This window comes from Myotis davidii, unplaced genomic scaffold (genome assembly GCF_000327345.1).
Source record: "Myotis davidii unplaced genomic scaffold, ASM32734v1 scaffold478, whole genome shotgun sequence".
Classification (NCBI taxonomy): Eukaryota; Metazoa; Chordata; class Mammalia; order Chiroptera; family Vespertilionidae; genus Myotis; species Myotis davidii.
Window position 1 is genome coordinate 1232227 of NW_006289570.1, and position 15290 is coordinate 1247516.

The 15290-nt window shown below is 55.4% G+C and overlaps 1 protein-coding gene across 1 annotated transcript in view; it reads left to right on the top strand.

Moving 5' to 3' along the window:
* Positions 1 to 15290, top strand: part of KIAA1671 (KIAA1671 ortholog) — a gene marked incomplete at its 5' end in the record, with an annotated part of 99815 nt that overhangs the window by 11607 nt on the left and 72918 nt on the right. The window contains 2 exons of the mRNA XM_006762116.2: positions 5 to 1739; positions 7666 to 7800. Coding sequence (XP_006762179.1) covers positions 5 to 1739; positions 7666 to 7800 — 1870 coding nt within the window. The remainder of the gene's footprint in view (positions 1 to 4; positions 1740 to 7665; positions 7801 to 15290) is intronic.

The window sequence follows — 15290 nt, forward strand, 5'->3', positions numbered from 1 at the left end:
CGAGGCCCAGCCAGGGGCCCGAAGGGGCCAGGAACAGGCCAGGAGGCTGTGCTTCCGCGGGAGAAAGGGCTGCTCCCCGCAGCTACCCTCCCGATGCCCCTTCCAGAGCCAAGGGTGAGCCCTCGGACCTCCGAGCACGGCCACCCCCTGACGGGCTTGTGCAGAAAGGGCCCCAAGTGGTGGCTGCCGGGGAGGCTGAGCGGAGGCCGGCCCCGGCCCCGGAGCCTGGAGTCAGGATGCGGAGGGGGAGCCCCGGGGACCAGAGATTCGACAAGTGGAGGCGGCGGACATTGCCCCACGACGTGAAGTTTGAGGAATTCAGCTTCCTGGCTTCAGAGGGGGAGCAGCCAGGCCCCGATGATCTGAGCCCCACCGCAGGCGCCCCGAGGAAACGTCTACCATCCCATAACAGGGTGGAGGCCCGGGAGGCGGACACGGCCCTCCCAGCTGTGAGCCCAGGGCCGTCTGGGGAACCCAAGGCCACCTTTTTTGCAGTAACATATCAGATTCCCGATGCTCAAAAAGCAAAGGGTGTTGTTAAGCAAGGGCCTGAAAGCTTGACGGAACATTCTAGAAAAATAGCTCCGCCTCCATCGCCTCATCCTTTAACTTCCACGTTGGTTTCTCCCAACCCTGAAGAGCCACTGGAGGCCGTGGGCAGTAAGAGCCGGGCGCAGGGCAGACGGCGTGACAGCGCCAGCTTTTCAAACACGCGAAAGCCAACAGATGTTTCATCGCCTCCCGGGGACAGGATTCTGGATCTTTCCACCGAGAGAATCTTCGATGCAGACGCCGTAGGTGTCCATCGGCGACCAGAAGGCCGCACTGGGTTTCAGAATGACTGGAGGGAAGGTGGGAGCAAGACGCCCCCCAGTAGCGCTCCCCAAACCATCAGAAGGAGGAGCGAGGTGGTCAGCGGGACGTCCCTGGGCAAAGTCACAGGTGGCTACAGATCCAGCGTTCTTGACATTGACGCCCTGATGGCCGAGTACAAGAAGCCGGAGGCTCCGGAGTGGACGGAGGGGCCGCCCGCAGAGCCTGGCTGGGCCCAGGAGCGGCCAGGCCAGCGAGGCGGGGTGGACCGGAGGCGGAGGAGCCTGAAGGAGGGGCCCGAAGATGAGGGTCCCCGGAAACAGGCCAGTTTTGCAGAAACAAACCACAGTTCTAGTCCAGCCTCTGGCAGGCAGCTGGCCGAGAGCCCGGGGGCCGCCACGAGCCCCAAACTCAGTTCTCCTCTGTGGGCTCTGCCGCCCGGGGCTCCCGAAAAACAGCCAGGGGCCTCTCCCGTCCCCGGGGGTCCCGGGAAGAAGGTCTCAGGAATCGCTGAGGACGAGTCCAAGGCCTTTGCTAGTAAACATCACGGTGCAAAGCATCAGGATTACCCGGCTGCCTGGGAGGACCCCAGCCGTGGAGCCGGTGTGTTGGCCAGATCCTCCCCAGCGGACCAGAAGAAAGGGACCCCGAGGAAATGCACCGGGCGGGGAGAGGAGGGCCGTGTGGCCCAGTGGGGTGACCGCCCGCTGGACTGTGGCCGGTCACCGCTGGACGTCAAAAGGGCCTATTCGGAGAAGGGCGCCCCTGCCAAAGTCCGAGAGGGCCTGTCCATCATGCAGGAAGCCAGAGAGAGGAGGCGAGAGCAGCCCCAAGGGAGGCCCAGCCTCCCTGGGGAGAGTTCGGAGGCCAAGGAAACCAAACTGGGGCCCTGTCGGCGGGACTCGGGGACTCGAGACAGTCAAAAGGTGAGTATGAAGGCCGTTTCTGTATTGTGAGACGCTGGTTACACATGAAGGCCAGGGGTATCAAACTCAGAACCTACGTGGGCCAGGCGGGTAAGGAAATGAGTCAGCCCGGGTGTGAGTCTCTAGGGCAGTGGTTCTCAACCTTCCTACGGCCGCGACCCTTTAATACAGTTCCCCATGTTGTAGTGACCCCCAACCACAAAATTATTTTCGTGGCTACTTCATCACTGTCATTTTGCTACTGTTATGAATCGTCATGTAAATATCTGACATGCAGGATGTATTTTCATTGTTACAAATTGAACATAAAGCATAGTGATTAATCACAAAAACAATATGTAATTATATATGTGTTTCCCGATGGTCTTAGGCGACCCCTGTGAAGGGGTCGTTCGACCCCCAAAGGGGTCGCGCGACCCACAGGTTGGCGACCCACAGGTTGAGAACCACTGCTCTAGGGAGTGGTGGGGATTGTGGCTAACGGAAAGCTCATGCCTTGTCTGAAGGGACAAGTGCTGCTCATTTCCTGCTGGTTCTTGACAAGTGGGAATGGTGGTCCTGAGAGGGCAGATCCGGTTTATCAAGAGAATCTGAAAAAGCAATCCAGGTTTTTTCCCCATGAAATGAGGACAGCTTACTAAAAAATTCTGTTCAGTCCAAATGAATAAAAAGAAAAGTGTCTGCTGGCTCCATTTAGCCACGAGTTTGAAACCTCTGGCCTAGGATGATGATAACAGTAGGTATCATTTATTGAGCACCTGCTGTATTCCAGTGTGTTGTGACAAGTTCATTATTGTATCCCAGAGGTCAGCATTCTGCTTGACATTTTGTGAACATTCAAGAAATACTTGTTGAGTGTGTGAATGAGCCATCGTATGTGAGCCTCGTGTGGCAATCCCTCTTTTGTGGTTTGGGTTTCCACAGAAGCAGGTTCTGGAAAGTATTGTTTTAAGAGGTGATCCTCAGAGCTGGAAGAGGAGTGGAGGGGGGGCAGGGAAGGGAAGGCAGGTGATGAAGGTATCACTCTGGGCCACTAACCCTCATTCTCACTGGAGGCCTCGGGGGAGCAGCATAGACCACTTGCGAGTTGTCCTGTCCAAGGGGCGAGGAACCTGGAGTTTTTATTTTCTAGTTTGCTTCTGTCTTTGCCTGAGGCTGATTTCAGGGCTTTTTAACGTTCAGACTCTTCCATTCTGCCTGGCGCCATGCTCAGTAATGGAAGGATAAACCCTCACACACCCTGACTGGTGTGGCTCAGTGGTTGAGTGTCAACATAGGAACCAGGTCACAGTTCAGTTCCCAGTCAGGGCACATGCCTGGGTTGCAGGCGCAATCTCCAGTGGGGTATGTGCAGGAGGCAGCCAATCGATGATGTTCTTCTTTCATCATGTTTCTACCTCTATATCCCTTTCCCTTCCTCTATCTCTAAAAATCAATAAAAACATATATAATTTTTTTTAAAAGAGAGAGGGATCCAACCTGGAAAGGGATGTTGTGGAAATGCAACAATAGAATTAATTATATCAACAGAGATCATGAGATGAAGGTTCACCCAAGGTTAGGGGTGGAGTTTGGCTTTGAACCCACCTCTCTACTCTGCCACTTACCAGCTGTGTATAAAGCAGGAACTTGGCCTCCTTGAGCCTCAGTTTCCCACCAGAGTTAACAGGTATCCCTGCCTCAAAGTCCTGTTCCTAGGCTGAATGGAGATTGAGCATGAGTTCTGGGGTGCCCCTGGCTTCTGCACAGGTGCTTCTCGAGAGGGGAGCCACCTGTCCCCACCCCCGGGGTTCTTGTGGGAGCACGGGGAGAGGGAGGAGACCAGGGAAATGCGACACTGGGGCTGTTTGCAGTGCCTCCTTGGGGCCCTGCTGGCAGCGGAGCCCGCAGGGTAGAGGGCCCGCCCGGCCTTGGACGCCCGCCCCGGGTGTGCGGGCCCAGCAGCGCTGTTGTCAGGGGATCTGTTTCCTCACTAAGGACTGGGAGGCCTTGGACCAGCTCCCGTTGCTCTCCACTCCTGCCCAAAGATATCTTGTTCTTCATCTTTAAAAAGTGAAAACCCACGCAAGCAATACAGAAGTGCACAACGTTGGTTGCTGAAAATTCAGACCTTACAAAAGTGCCTAAAATAGTGTTCCCCTGGGGACCCCATCCCCTTTTCCGTCCCCCAGATGCAGCCAAGGGGGCAGTTTTTGATGTCCTGTGGGACTCTCCTACATGACAGATTGTCAGTCATATATATGTTTACTTATAATCGTTGTATTTTCCTTATTGCAGAGGTAGTGCATGCTTGTGTAAAACTTAAAATATTATAGAAACAGACGGTTTAGAAAGAAAATCTCCCCCGAAAGAATGAGTCTGGTGCAGGAACTGGGGCACGCCCCTCCAGGCCCATTCATGCTTCTCAGTCTTGCACAGTTGGCCCTCAGGGCCATCTGACAAAGTTTGAGACTTTCTCTGTTGTGACAACTGGGGGAGAGTGTGATCCCGGCAGCTAGTGGCTGGAGACCAGGGGTGCCGCCCAGCCCCTCCAATGCCCAGGACGGCCCCACTGCAGTCAGTCATCAGCCTCACGGCGACCAACGCGGCTCCCAGGCCGAGGAGCCCTGGGCTAGACACAGATAGAGGTAACGCAGAGTACATACTGTCTAGGAAACACAGCAACAGTCTTCAGAGCATCTGACAACTTGCCTTTTTTTTTTTAACAGTAAAAAGCAGTTCTATTACCTTGTTATTTTGAGTGGCTGCAAAATATCTTATTATGGGATTGAGCCCCAACTTTTTTATCCAGATTCTTGTTGATGGATAGTTTGGTGGGTTCCAGTTTGGGGGTTAGAAGCAGGATGTATGTCCTTGAGCATTTTGAGGCACATCTTTGCTTCCTCAGTGAGGACTTCATGATTCACAGCCAGTTCCGCTCATGTACTGTGCATGAGCGTGGTCATAATTAAAGTGCTCCCTCCCTCCCTCCTGCTCTCCCCCCCTTCTTCCCTTCCTTTCTCTCTCTCTTTCTTTCACTTAACAAACGTTTATCGAAGCTTTGTCCCACGCCCGATGATTGTATTTCACGTAATTAAATTACTTATTTTTGTTTCGGAAGACAGAATGTTTTCACGTGGCTCTAAAAATATTTAAAGGTACGGAGTAAAAATTCCCCCATACCTCTGGTTCCCCATCTTCCCATCCCGCCCCACCCAGTAATTACTTCCATTCTTGTTTGTGCAAATTCCTTTAGCGTTTCTTTCTGAGAATACAAGCAAGTAGGAATGCATATTCTTGGTTTTGCCTCATTCCCCCCCACCCCCAAAAAAAGAGCATTCTGTGCAAGTAGTTGAAGCTGTGGTCGCCTGTGGGAGGAACCCCCTAAAAGAAGGCGATGCAGGGGCCTCACCCCAGACCAGTTCGATTGGGATCGCGGGGGTGGGGTCCGCCTTTGTTCGCTGTAGACACTCCCAGGGGATTCTCGAGGTGAGGGTTTCTGCTTAACCCACAGAGCGGCCACTTGCCTTTTTTCGTAAACGCATCTTGGGGGGTTTCTGGATTCAGCCCACGGAGCGAGCCGTGCCTTCTGGTTGCTGCACGGATGGGAACAGAGGCTCAGAGGGCTCTGCCTGGGTGGCCTGAGTCACAGCTGGTGTGTACGTACCTTGTGCGTGCCCACGTTCCTTGTGCGTGCCCACGTTCCTTGTGCGTGCCCACGTACCTTGTGCGTGCCCACGTACCTTGTGCGTGTCACGTCATTGTGCACATGCGCAGGGTCAGCCGGTCCTCGAATGACGTCGTTTCGTTCAGCATCATAACCAGGAGAGAGAAAAATGGCTCCCCTGCCGGGGCCACTGTCCGTGGCGTTTGCACGCTCCCCCCATGTCCGCGCGGGCTTCTCCGGGTGCCCCGGTTTCCCCCCACGTGCAGAGGTGTGCGCGCTGGGCTACTCGGTGGGTCTGCATCGTCCCCGCCTTGGTGAGTCCGGGTGTGCGCGGCCCTGGGACGGACAGGTGTCCTGACCAGGGTGGGTGCCCGCCTTGGGTCCCGAGCTGCCGAGAGAGGCTTTGGCCCCCCCATGAACTGGAGTAATGGGTTGGAAAATCATCATCTTGCGTGTGTGTGTTTTTAATCTTTACTTGAGGAATGAGGCTATTTTTTTTTCCATTGAATTTTAGAAAGAGTGGAAGGGCAGGGGGGAGAGAGAGAGAGAGAGAGAGAGAGAGAGAGGAGGGCGGGGAGGAAGGAAGGAAGGTGTGGGAATGTTTTTGTGACCAGATACATGTCCTAGGAACTTTTGTTTAGATCAGTGAACCTGTGGTCCAGCTGGTGTTCCGCTTACAGTCAGTTTCCCAGGCCCTCGGGCGACGCTCAGTGTGGACGTAGTGGACGTGCGCGGGTTCAGGATGGCGGTGGCCTGTGCAGGGGTGGACGCGGTTGTCATTTGCAGGACCCGCTGGTTCGCCCTGCAGCGGGGCTGCCCCACTTCGCATCCTCACCGTCAACAACAGGGCCGGTTGCTCTCAGCCTTGCCAGCCGGGCGTGGCCTCAGACTCTGGGGCGCTCGGCCCAATGAGTGCCCCTCACCCTCGCCTTGTCCTGAGGCTGAGGCCCTCTGTATTTCCCTCCCGTAACCCGCTTGCTTACCTTCCGCCCGCTTTTTTCATTCAGCTCTTTAGGAGGAAGACGAGCCCTTTGTGCTCTTGTGATTTGATGTCTCCCTGGACTGCCACTTGGGCAGAGCCGGGACGAGGCCCTAGCTTTGTTAGCTATGCCATTCTGGGCACTTGGCCAGACCTTTCTGAGCCTCAGTTTCCTCATCTGCAGAATGGGGATCCTCCCTGCTTCACGGACTTGTTGGGGGGTTATCAGGAAATCATGTGTGGTCCAGCCCCAGGCCCCGGGGCCTGATGGGAAGGAGGTTTGAGGAGCTACACTTCCAGGTTAAGCTTCATGCCTTCACTTATTTGCTGCATTTAGTCAGTGTTCTCACCCCAGGCCAAGTCCTGGTCTGCAGCTGGCTCTCCACGCACCTGCCTTAGACCTTCCCTTGAGATGCGGGGAAACGGAAGGACCAGCCAGGGAGGGAAGAAGAGACCCAGAGAGTCTCATCCAGCATCAAAGAAAGACTCTGAGACAAGAGACCGGGAGTCCAGCCTCGCTCTTCGCTGGTGCTGTGTGTCCCTCAGCAGGCGCCGTCGCTCTCCGGGCTGTCCTTCCCCTATCTGTGCGGGGAGAGTAGGAAACATGTAAAACCCATTCTGGAGTCTTGTGTGCACTGGCCTGTGAATGTGTCCTGTGTATATAGCTGAGAGGGAAAAGAATGACAGGATTCAGACTCGTGTCGGTAGGACTATTTATATACCTAGATAGAGACTGTTTCTGTGTCTGTGTGTGTACATATGTGTTTGGATGTATGGAGAGATGTCTAAAACGAGGGCACCCAGAGTTCCCAGTGGCAGGACTAAGGCTGGATAACAGTTAATGTGCTTCCTTTGACAGGAAGTCGGGGAGAAGAGTGTGAGACAAGTCAGGTGCCAGGACCTGTACCCGTCCGCCCCCTGGTGGCAGCACTATGTCATACACTTTCTGAGTGCAGATCCCAGCTTGGTTCTCCCGTGAACCTAGAAGCTGAATACTGTTATCATCCGTCTTTCTCCACATGGTCAAGGATCAGAGAGGTTCAGGCACTCACCTGAGCTCACACAGTTATTAAATGGCTGAGGCCGGGCTGAATCCAGACTTGCTGATCCTGCATATTACCTCCTATCATTGAGACCGAGGGGTCAGAGTGTGTGGGGGGGGCAGGGGCGGGAGGGGGAGTGTTGGAGCTTTAATTTTATTTTTCCCCCTTTTAGGTACAGAATGGACTCTCATGGTGTGATCTGTTCGGCCTGCATATGGCAAAGCCCCAGTTAAACCCTTTCCTTGTGTCCTGTCTCAGGTGACATCACGAGACCTGGGGAGGGAGGAGGCCCTCCAGGACCGCGATCCGCCTCTCCAGCAGGCGTCCCCTGTGGCTTTGGGCCCCCGGAGGAGCCACAGCTTCTCCAAGGACAAGAGGAGCGGGGCCTTCGTGGTGAGTGATACCGGCGTGGCCGGAGTGGATGTGCAGGTGGTGCTGGTCCTCGGACGCCACTGGGAATGTGGCCGTGTGGAGAGGCAGGGCTGGCCCGGGGGCCTGAGGGGTCCAGGCCAGGTAGGCGCCGGTCTGGCAGTGAGGTGTTGTTATCCAGCCTGCCCGCTGCGGTTCCCGAAGTGGAGGAGGATTGGAGGCTCTGCTGAGAAAGCCTTCCTCCCTCTCAGGTTTCTGGCCCAATGCGGAGAGGTAACCCCAGCTGCAGGCATGGGCCCGTTAAGAGAACGTGTGCTGGGGTCTGAAAATCCCGCCGACCTCTCCTCTTAGCCTGTTTGAGCAATTTGCTTCGCTTCTCTGTACTTTAGTTTCTTCACTGGCAAATGGGATCACGATCCTTAATTCTGCACCTTTGGGAGGACAGAGTAAGTCTGTGCGTAGGGCCCAGCACACAGCACAACCTCTGGTAGTGGTGGTCCCCGTGGGAGGCGGTGTTAGGCTGGTGGTTCAGATCCTAGCTCTGCATGCAGATGGGCCTCTGGCCTGTTTCCTCGTTTGTAAAATGGGGATAATAATAGTGTCTACTTCACAGGGCGGATGTGGGGGTCGGATAGGGTCATGTGAAGAGTGTTTAACATGGTCCCTAGTTCACTGCAAACACCTTAGTAAGTGTTATTGTTATTGTTATTATTACTGTTTTTGCGTCTTCTTGGGCCAGCGCCTCCTCTCCCTCGGCCTGTTTCTTCCCCTGTGGAAGGAGGCGGGTCAGTGATGCAGCAGGACCCAAGGAAGCTCCCTCCTCCAGAGCCTGGGTCTCCAAATGGGCTCCAGGCTGCACCACCTCTGATTTTCAGTGATTTCCTTTCCTTTCCTGTTTTTGGACTTTAGTTCCATGAAACTTGGAGATCTGCCGAGCACTGCGCTTGCTCATGAGGTCCCTGCGGGGGCCTCTAAGATAGGTGTTTCTTTAATGACGCAGCTCTCGTCCTGCTCACAGGTCCTTTTTGCTCTCGCAGTTTTGCGCACGTCAGCAATGCCCGTGCCCGGTCTCCTGTTTCTGAGATACGGGACCCCCCTGGATGTAAATCCGAGGCCCATTCCTCCCAGCTTTATGGCCACAGGCAAGAAACGTCACTGCCCCGACCTTGGCTTCCTCCTCTGTAAAATGGGGTGAAGGAGGCGCCCCAGTAGGGTTTGTGCAGGGACCTGGTGGGATAATGGCTGCAACAGAGTTAAAAAGCCGACCGTGGGGCTGGGGCGGCAGCGCCAGAGGACCTGGACCTCTGGAGTCATCTGCCGAGCAGCCCCGAAGAGTTTCCCGGGCCCAGGTCTCAGTCACAGGCTTGCAGACTCTCATGCATTTGAAACCTGCCCGGTGTTTCCGTCGAAGGCTCCCTTCCACTGAGTTCTGTCTTACCCTTTCCTCCATTCGCTCTCCAGTGCACCGACTCAGCTTATCTGATCGTACTTGAACTTTTGTGTGTGGGGGTAAAGACAAAGGTTATAGAGAGAAAGCATTTAAAACGGGTCTTTTTATAGTCTTGGCACACTGGCACCCACCCTGGTCTCCCGGCTCCTCCTCTTCCACTCGCTGCCCTTGAGGTGCCTTTGTCCTTGGAGTCCTGGCATGGCTTGCCTTGGCACCGTCCTTCAGGCCCCCAGGCCCCTGCCCTGCCACTGCTGCCTGCTTGATTTCTCTCCTTCAGAGATGGGTGGGTGGGGCCTGAACCTCACAGGCTAGGGTGGAAGATCTAATTTCTCTGCTTCCAGGATTCATGCCTGCAATTCTAGGGAGTGGCCACCGGGAGGTGCTGATGTTCAGCTCACTTTCTGATGGCTTCAAAGCCTGACTGTGGGACCTTAGCATTGGGCTTTCCAGGCTGAAAGAAGTGGGTTCATGTTCCGGTTCTGCCACTGTGTGACCCTGAGCAAGTGACTTCAGGGACCTCCTTGAACCTCAGTTTTTCTCCCCTAAAATGAGGATAGTACTATCTGGCCATAAGAGTATTTTTGTGAGCAGTGAGATTACTCAGCACTCAGGATGGTCAGTGGTCACTTTTCCTTCTTTCTCCCAATCTCATTCCTTTTTCCCATATCCCCTCCTTCTCTTCTAGCTCCCTTTCCCTTCCTCCTCCTCCTGGCTCCCTCTCTTCCTCTGCTTTCCTTTTTTCCTCACTTTTCAACTCTCTCATTATAAATGGGGAAACTGAGGCCCAGAGAGAGGGCCTGACTTGGCCAGAGTGACCCTCCAGGTGGGGACTGGGGTCCTGTGCCCTGGGCCCTGCTGGTGGCCCCTGCTCCTCTGGCGGTAGGTTGGACTGCGTTTTGAGGGGGGTTCACTGATAAATGTCTGCTTTCATTCCCACACTGTGTTATGAATGATTTTGTGCTGTTGGTTTCCAACTTAGGGTCAGATTCTTCCCTGTTTCTGAGACTGTGTCTCAGACCTTGCTGGGCTGTCTCCATGTGGGGGAGTCTCACAGAGAGGGACACGTGTGGGAAATCTCGGAGGATGAGCCGGTGTTTGCCATTTGGGTGTGGTCTGGGAAGAGGTGGTTTGCCCAATGGAAGGAGCGGACTGGGCAAAGGTTTAGGGGTGACACTGCTCTACACGAGGGACATGTTCCAGAGTCAGGGAGCCTTGGGGAAGTGACTTGGCCTAGGCGCATACAATAGGCAGGTGCCACAGGCAGGACTCCACGTTAGGTGACATCAGAAATGACCTGAGCGTCCTCCAGGGGCTGTTCTATCTGCAGTTTCTCTCTTTCCCCCCATCCTATCTCCCAGATTAAGGAAGGCATCAGTTTCCTTGTGCGGTGTTCAAGGGTGGCCACCAGGGGGCAAGACGGAGGCAATCTAAATAGTACATTTTATTACTTCTTTTTAACCCCTTCTGCATTCGGACCTCTCTAAACCTGAAAAAGCTGTTTTTCACGACCATTTAGATTATTTTGAATGCATGCCAGGCTTAGGCACATGTGTCACTCAGCTCTGTTACCCATCCGGCTTCTTTTTACAAGTTTCCATTTACAAGCCAGACATCAGAGCTTTTGGGCTGAGGTGGGGACAATTCTTCTGCAGCCTCACTGCCCTGGCCACCCTTCCCCCATTTGTCTTCACTGATGGCTCATCCCCTGCCTCCCCCTCCTCCTCCTCATCATCCTCCTTCTCCTCCTCCCTTTTCTCCTCCTCTTCCCCCTCCTCCTCCTTCTCATCCCCTCCTTCTCTTCCTCCTCCTCTTCCTCCAACTCCTTCTTCTCCTCTTCCTTTTCCTCCCCCTTATCCCCCTCCCTCCCTTTCCTCCTCCTCCCCCCTTTCCTCCTCCTCCTTTCCTCCCCTTCTCTTCCTCCCCTATCTAATTCCAGAAACTTTTCATCACCCCAGGGAGAAACCCGTTTCCATTAGCAGTCACTCCCTGCCCCCCTACCCCCAGCCCCGGAGACCTCTGATCTGCCCTCTCCACCGGTTTGCCGTGTTTGGTGTGCCCTGTCCTGGAATTGCATGGCCCGTGTTCTTCACGCCTGACGTCTTTCCCCAAGGCCAAGGACATGACTTGTCGCTGCCTTGTCGCATGTCGGCCCTCCGTGCTGGACCGGCTCCTTCTTGTCTTTGTCACATTCCTGCCCGGCCTCCCCTGTGGACCCCTGTGCATGGTCCAGAGAACTGCTGGCTGGGCAAGAGCGGGTGACAAGTGTTTTCCTTTCTTTTTCTCCAGTTGTGTGTTTGAAGTGATTTCAAGCATCCTGCCGTTGATACACCCGGAAGTTAACGTGGGTGGTGTGCGGGCAGGTAAACAGCCATCCCAGACAGTGATCAGAGAAAACGGAACTTACTTAAGGAAAAGGGGTGGAGCTGGGATATCCAAAGGGAAATGGGGCCATGGGGTCAGCCCGGGGTGAGCTGCCGCTGCCCATTGCTCCCTTGGTTGCAAGTCTCCTGGGGTCCCTGAGAGGTTAGTGGATGTGTGCGCATGGGGAATGGCAGGGGCGTGCTCCTTGGTCCTGGGCGTATTTGTCTTTCTTGCAGGTGGAACTCTTAGGGGAGGTCTCGGGGGAGGGTCTTAATAGAATTAATTCATCAGCTTGGCAGGTGCGTCCTTTCAGGGTCCTGTCTCCCCTGATTGGTCGGCACCAGGGCAGGGGGCCATTAGTCAAGGCAGCTGGTCCTGAGGCAGCCACGGGGGCATTCGTCTGGGTTTGCTGCTTTTCTGGGCCTGGAGCTGAACTACAACCAAGGCCTAGGTGTTATCTTTAGGGAGGAAGGTCAGGGGGTCTAAACCAGCTGACCAGTGACATGCTAGGGGACCATAGGTTATCCCGGGACCGAGGTTCTTGTTTTCCCAGGTTTGCCCCTTGCTCGGCATCCAGGGCCTTCTGCCCTGATGAGCTTCTCTCCCTGGTCCATCGTTCTTGCTCTGGGTGGTTCTAACACCCTGTGCAGTGGGATGAGCTCAGAGGTACCTGTTTGGGGTCGGTAATCCCTGGCCCTGATGGGCTGACCCAGCATGGGCCCCTCCTTGTTATCCTGCCAGCCAGCATGGCTGAACTGATAGGACAACAGGAAGTTGTGGCTGAGATGTTTGAAGTGCTTACTGAGCTCTTGGCTCTGAGCACGTAACCACGTGTGACCTCATTTCCCCTGCCAGTGACCCTGTGGGGCAGGCAGGCACTGTCGTCACCCCTAATTTTCTTGAGGGAACAGAGAGGTTAACACCCCCCGCCACACACACACACACACACACACACACACACACACACACACACACACACACACACACACACATATCACACAGCGAGCTGGTGCTGGGCAAGGATTTGAACACAGGCCGTCTGCCCTCAGCGTCCACACCCTCGCTAGTGCCCTGGCTGCCTCTAGGAGACATGCCATCCTCTCCTAGGTCTGTAAATTCGGATGCCTGTGTCCTGGCTGGCATGGCTCAGTTGGTTGGGCATCGTCCCTTGCACTGAAAGGTTGCTGGTTCGATTCCTGGTCAGGGCACATGCCTGGGTTGCATTTTTGATCCCTGGCTGGTGGTGTGCAGGAGGCAGCCAATGGATGTTTCCTTCTCACACTGATTTCTCTCCCTCTCTCTCTCTTCCTCTTTCTTTCTCCCCCCCCCCCCCCCCCCCACCGCCCCCTTCCTCTCTCTCTCTTAAAATCCATTTTAAAGCCTTCAGATGCCAGGAGGGCCAGCATGTGGTCTGGGCCAGGGCTGTGGGGAGTGGGAGGAATGAGGTGGATCCAGGCCCCAGACAGTAGGTGCAGTGCCTGCCTGTCCCCACACAGGAAAGCAGACCCATGGGGAAGCCATCCTGCCGTCTTTATAGAGAAGCTAGGGGTCTGTGTTGCCACATGAAGTTCTTCTGATGCCTAAATGTTGGCAACTAATTAAAAAAACAAAACAGCGCACCTGCCTTCTCTGTCCTCTTCTTCACACACACACACACACACACACACACACACACACACACACGGCCCAAAACTAACACCCAGGCAAAATCACTCCCGGGAGGGGGTGCCAGTTTTCTGTCTGTTTGGTGTGTGTATGTATTTTGTTTTGCGAATGCTGATGTCAATTTAAAAACCTCCCATCTTTTTTATGGATGGGAGTTTCTGCCAAAAGCTAAGCACGTTGAGTACATTTACAGGACGGTTTGGACAGTCCGTCTTTTTTTGGAAGGAATGAATAATGTTAATAAGGATTGTCCCAGGACCTGCTGTGGCCAGGTGTTGCGTTAGGATGAGGGCAGCCAGGCTGACCGGGTGGGCTCTGGGAGAGCTGACCTGGGAGGAGAGGTTGAAGGAGGAATTACAAAGAGGAAGAATGTTCCCCTAAAGAGGTGCTCTGGGACCCCGCGGGGAGGGTGGGGGGCTGCCTTTGGCCTGACTGGAGGCTGCGGAGGAGGCAGGAGGGTTGGATCTTCAACTGGAGACCTCACCAGGAATAGGAGCAAACAAGTGAAGAGGAAGGGGGAGCACATTCTCTTTTGGGGCTGCCATGGGAGTTACCACACCCTTGACAGCCTAAAACAATAGCTATTTATTCTCTCGCAGCTTCGAGGCCAGAAGTCAGAAATCGAGGTGTCAGCAAGGGGAGGGCCCTGCTCCTTGCAGGGATACTGGGGAGGCCCCTCCTGCCTCTTGCAGCTCCTGGGGCCCCAGGCGTTCCCAGCATGCCCCAGTCCTGCCTCTGTCCCCACCTGCCCTGGGTTTGTGACTTCCCTTCAGGCTCTTACATTATTCTCACTGGATTTAGGGCCCATTCCAGGACATCCTGGACGATCTCATTTCAACACCCTTAACTTGGTTATATCGATAAAGATCTTTTTCCAGTTAAGGTGCTGGGCTGACACATCTTTCTGAGGGCCGCTTTCCAGGAATAGCAGAGCAAGCGCCCTGAGGGTGGGCGGGGCGGAGGTGGTGGAGGTGGGCAAGGTGTGTGGGGGGAGAGAGCCCTTTGTTGGGGAGCCAGGGAAGGCTTCCAGTGTGTGGGGTACCGTTGTCACTTTAGTGCATGTGGTTTTCCTGGCCAGAGGAGAAGGGTCCTATGGTGCAGGGTGGGGTCGGCTGACCAGAGGGATAACCCAGACTAGGTAGGGGTCACTTCCACCTGGGGTGAGGGGTGCGGTGGGGGGCCTCTGCTCCAGGGGGAAAGGGCCACCTGTGTCACTGTTCCGTTAGCCCCTCAGTTAGCAGGGCCCAGCTCCCAGACTTTACTGTTATGTAGTCAACCCCCCACTGCACGCGCCCGCACACACACACACCCCAGCTACATAGCCGGCCTGCAGGGGCCAGCCCAGCTAGTGGGGGGGGCGGGGAGCAGGGCTCGGCCTTCCAGCTGCACTGTGTGTGGAGGTGGGGAGATGGGGGGTGATGGGGGAGTGGGCAGGGCTCGGCTGCACTCTCAGTGGGCAGTGAGTGCTGGGCCCATGGCCTGCAGATGTGGTGCTGAGATGGAGGAAGCCACAGGCAGCTTGCGAAGAGCTTTGAAGTTAGCTGTGGTTTCCTCGGCCGCTGAGCTCAGCTTCTCCTGGTGTCCAGGGGATTTCCTGCCAGCGGCTGTGCCTCTGCCCATACTGGGCCGGGGCTGAAGCGTGTGGACCAGATGGGTCCAGGGGCCGGCGGAGCGGGAGCTGGCACCTCTGCCAAGTGCCTGCACCCCTTCCTCTTCTTCCTCCTCAGAAAGGGGGGCTCTTGGCAGGGGCTCTGGGGCTGCCCTCGTGCTGAGGAGCCACACACCCCGATGCCTTTGAATTTCGGCCTCTTCCTCTGGCTGGTGGGCAGGATAAGGCCTCCCAGTGGGAGCGCTTAAGTGTGTGTGGCCTAAGCTCGGTGTGTGGTTCTACCTCACGCACCCGAACAAGGTGCCCTCCCATTGCACAGAAGAGGCACCGAGGCTCAGAGCGGGGCAGGGACTTGGCAGGATCATGCTCCTGTGAAGGAGGCATCTCAGCCAGGTCAGCTTGGGGTGGCCGTGGGGGCTGTGATTTCCC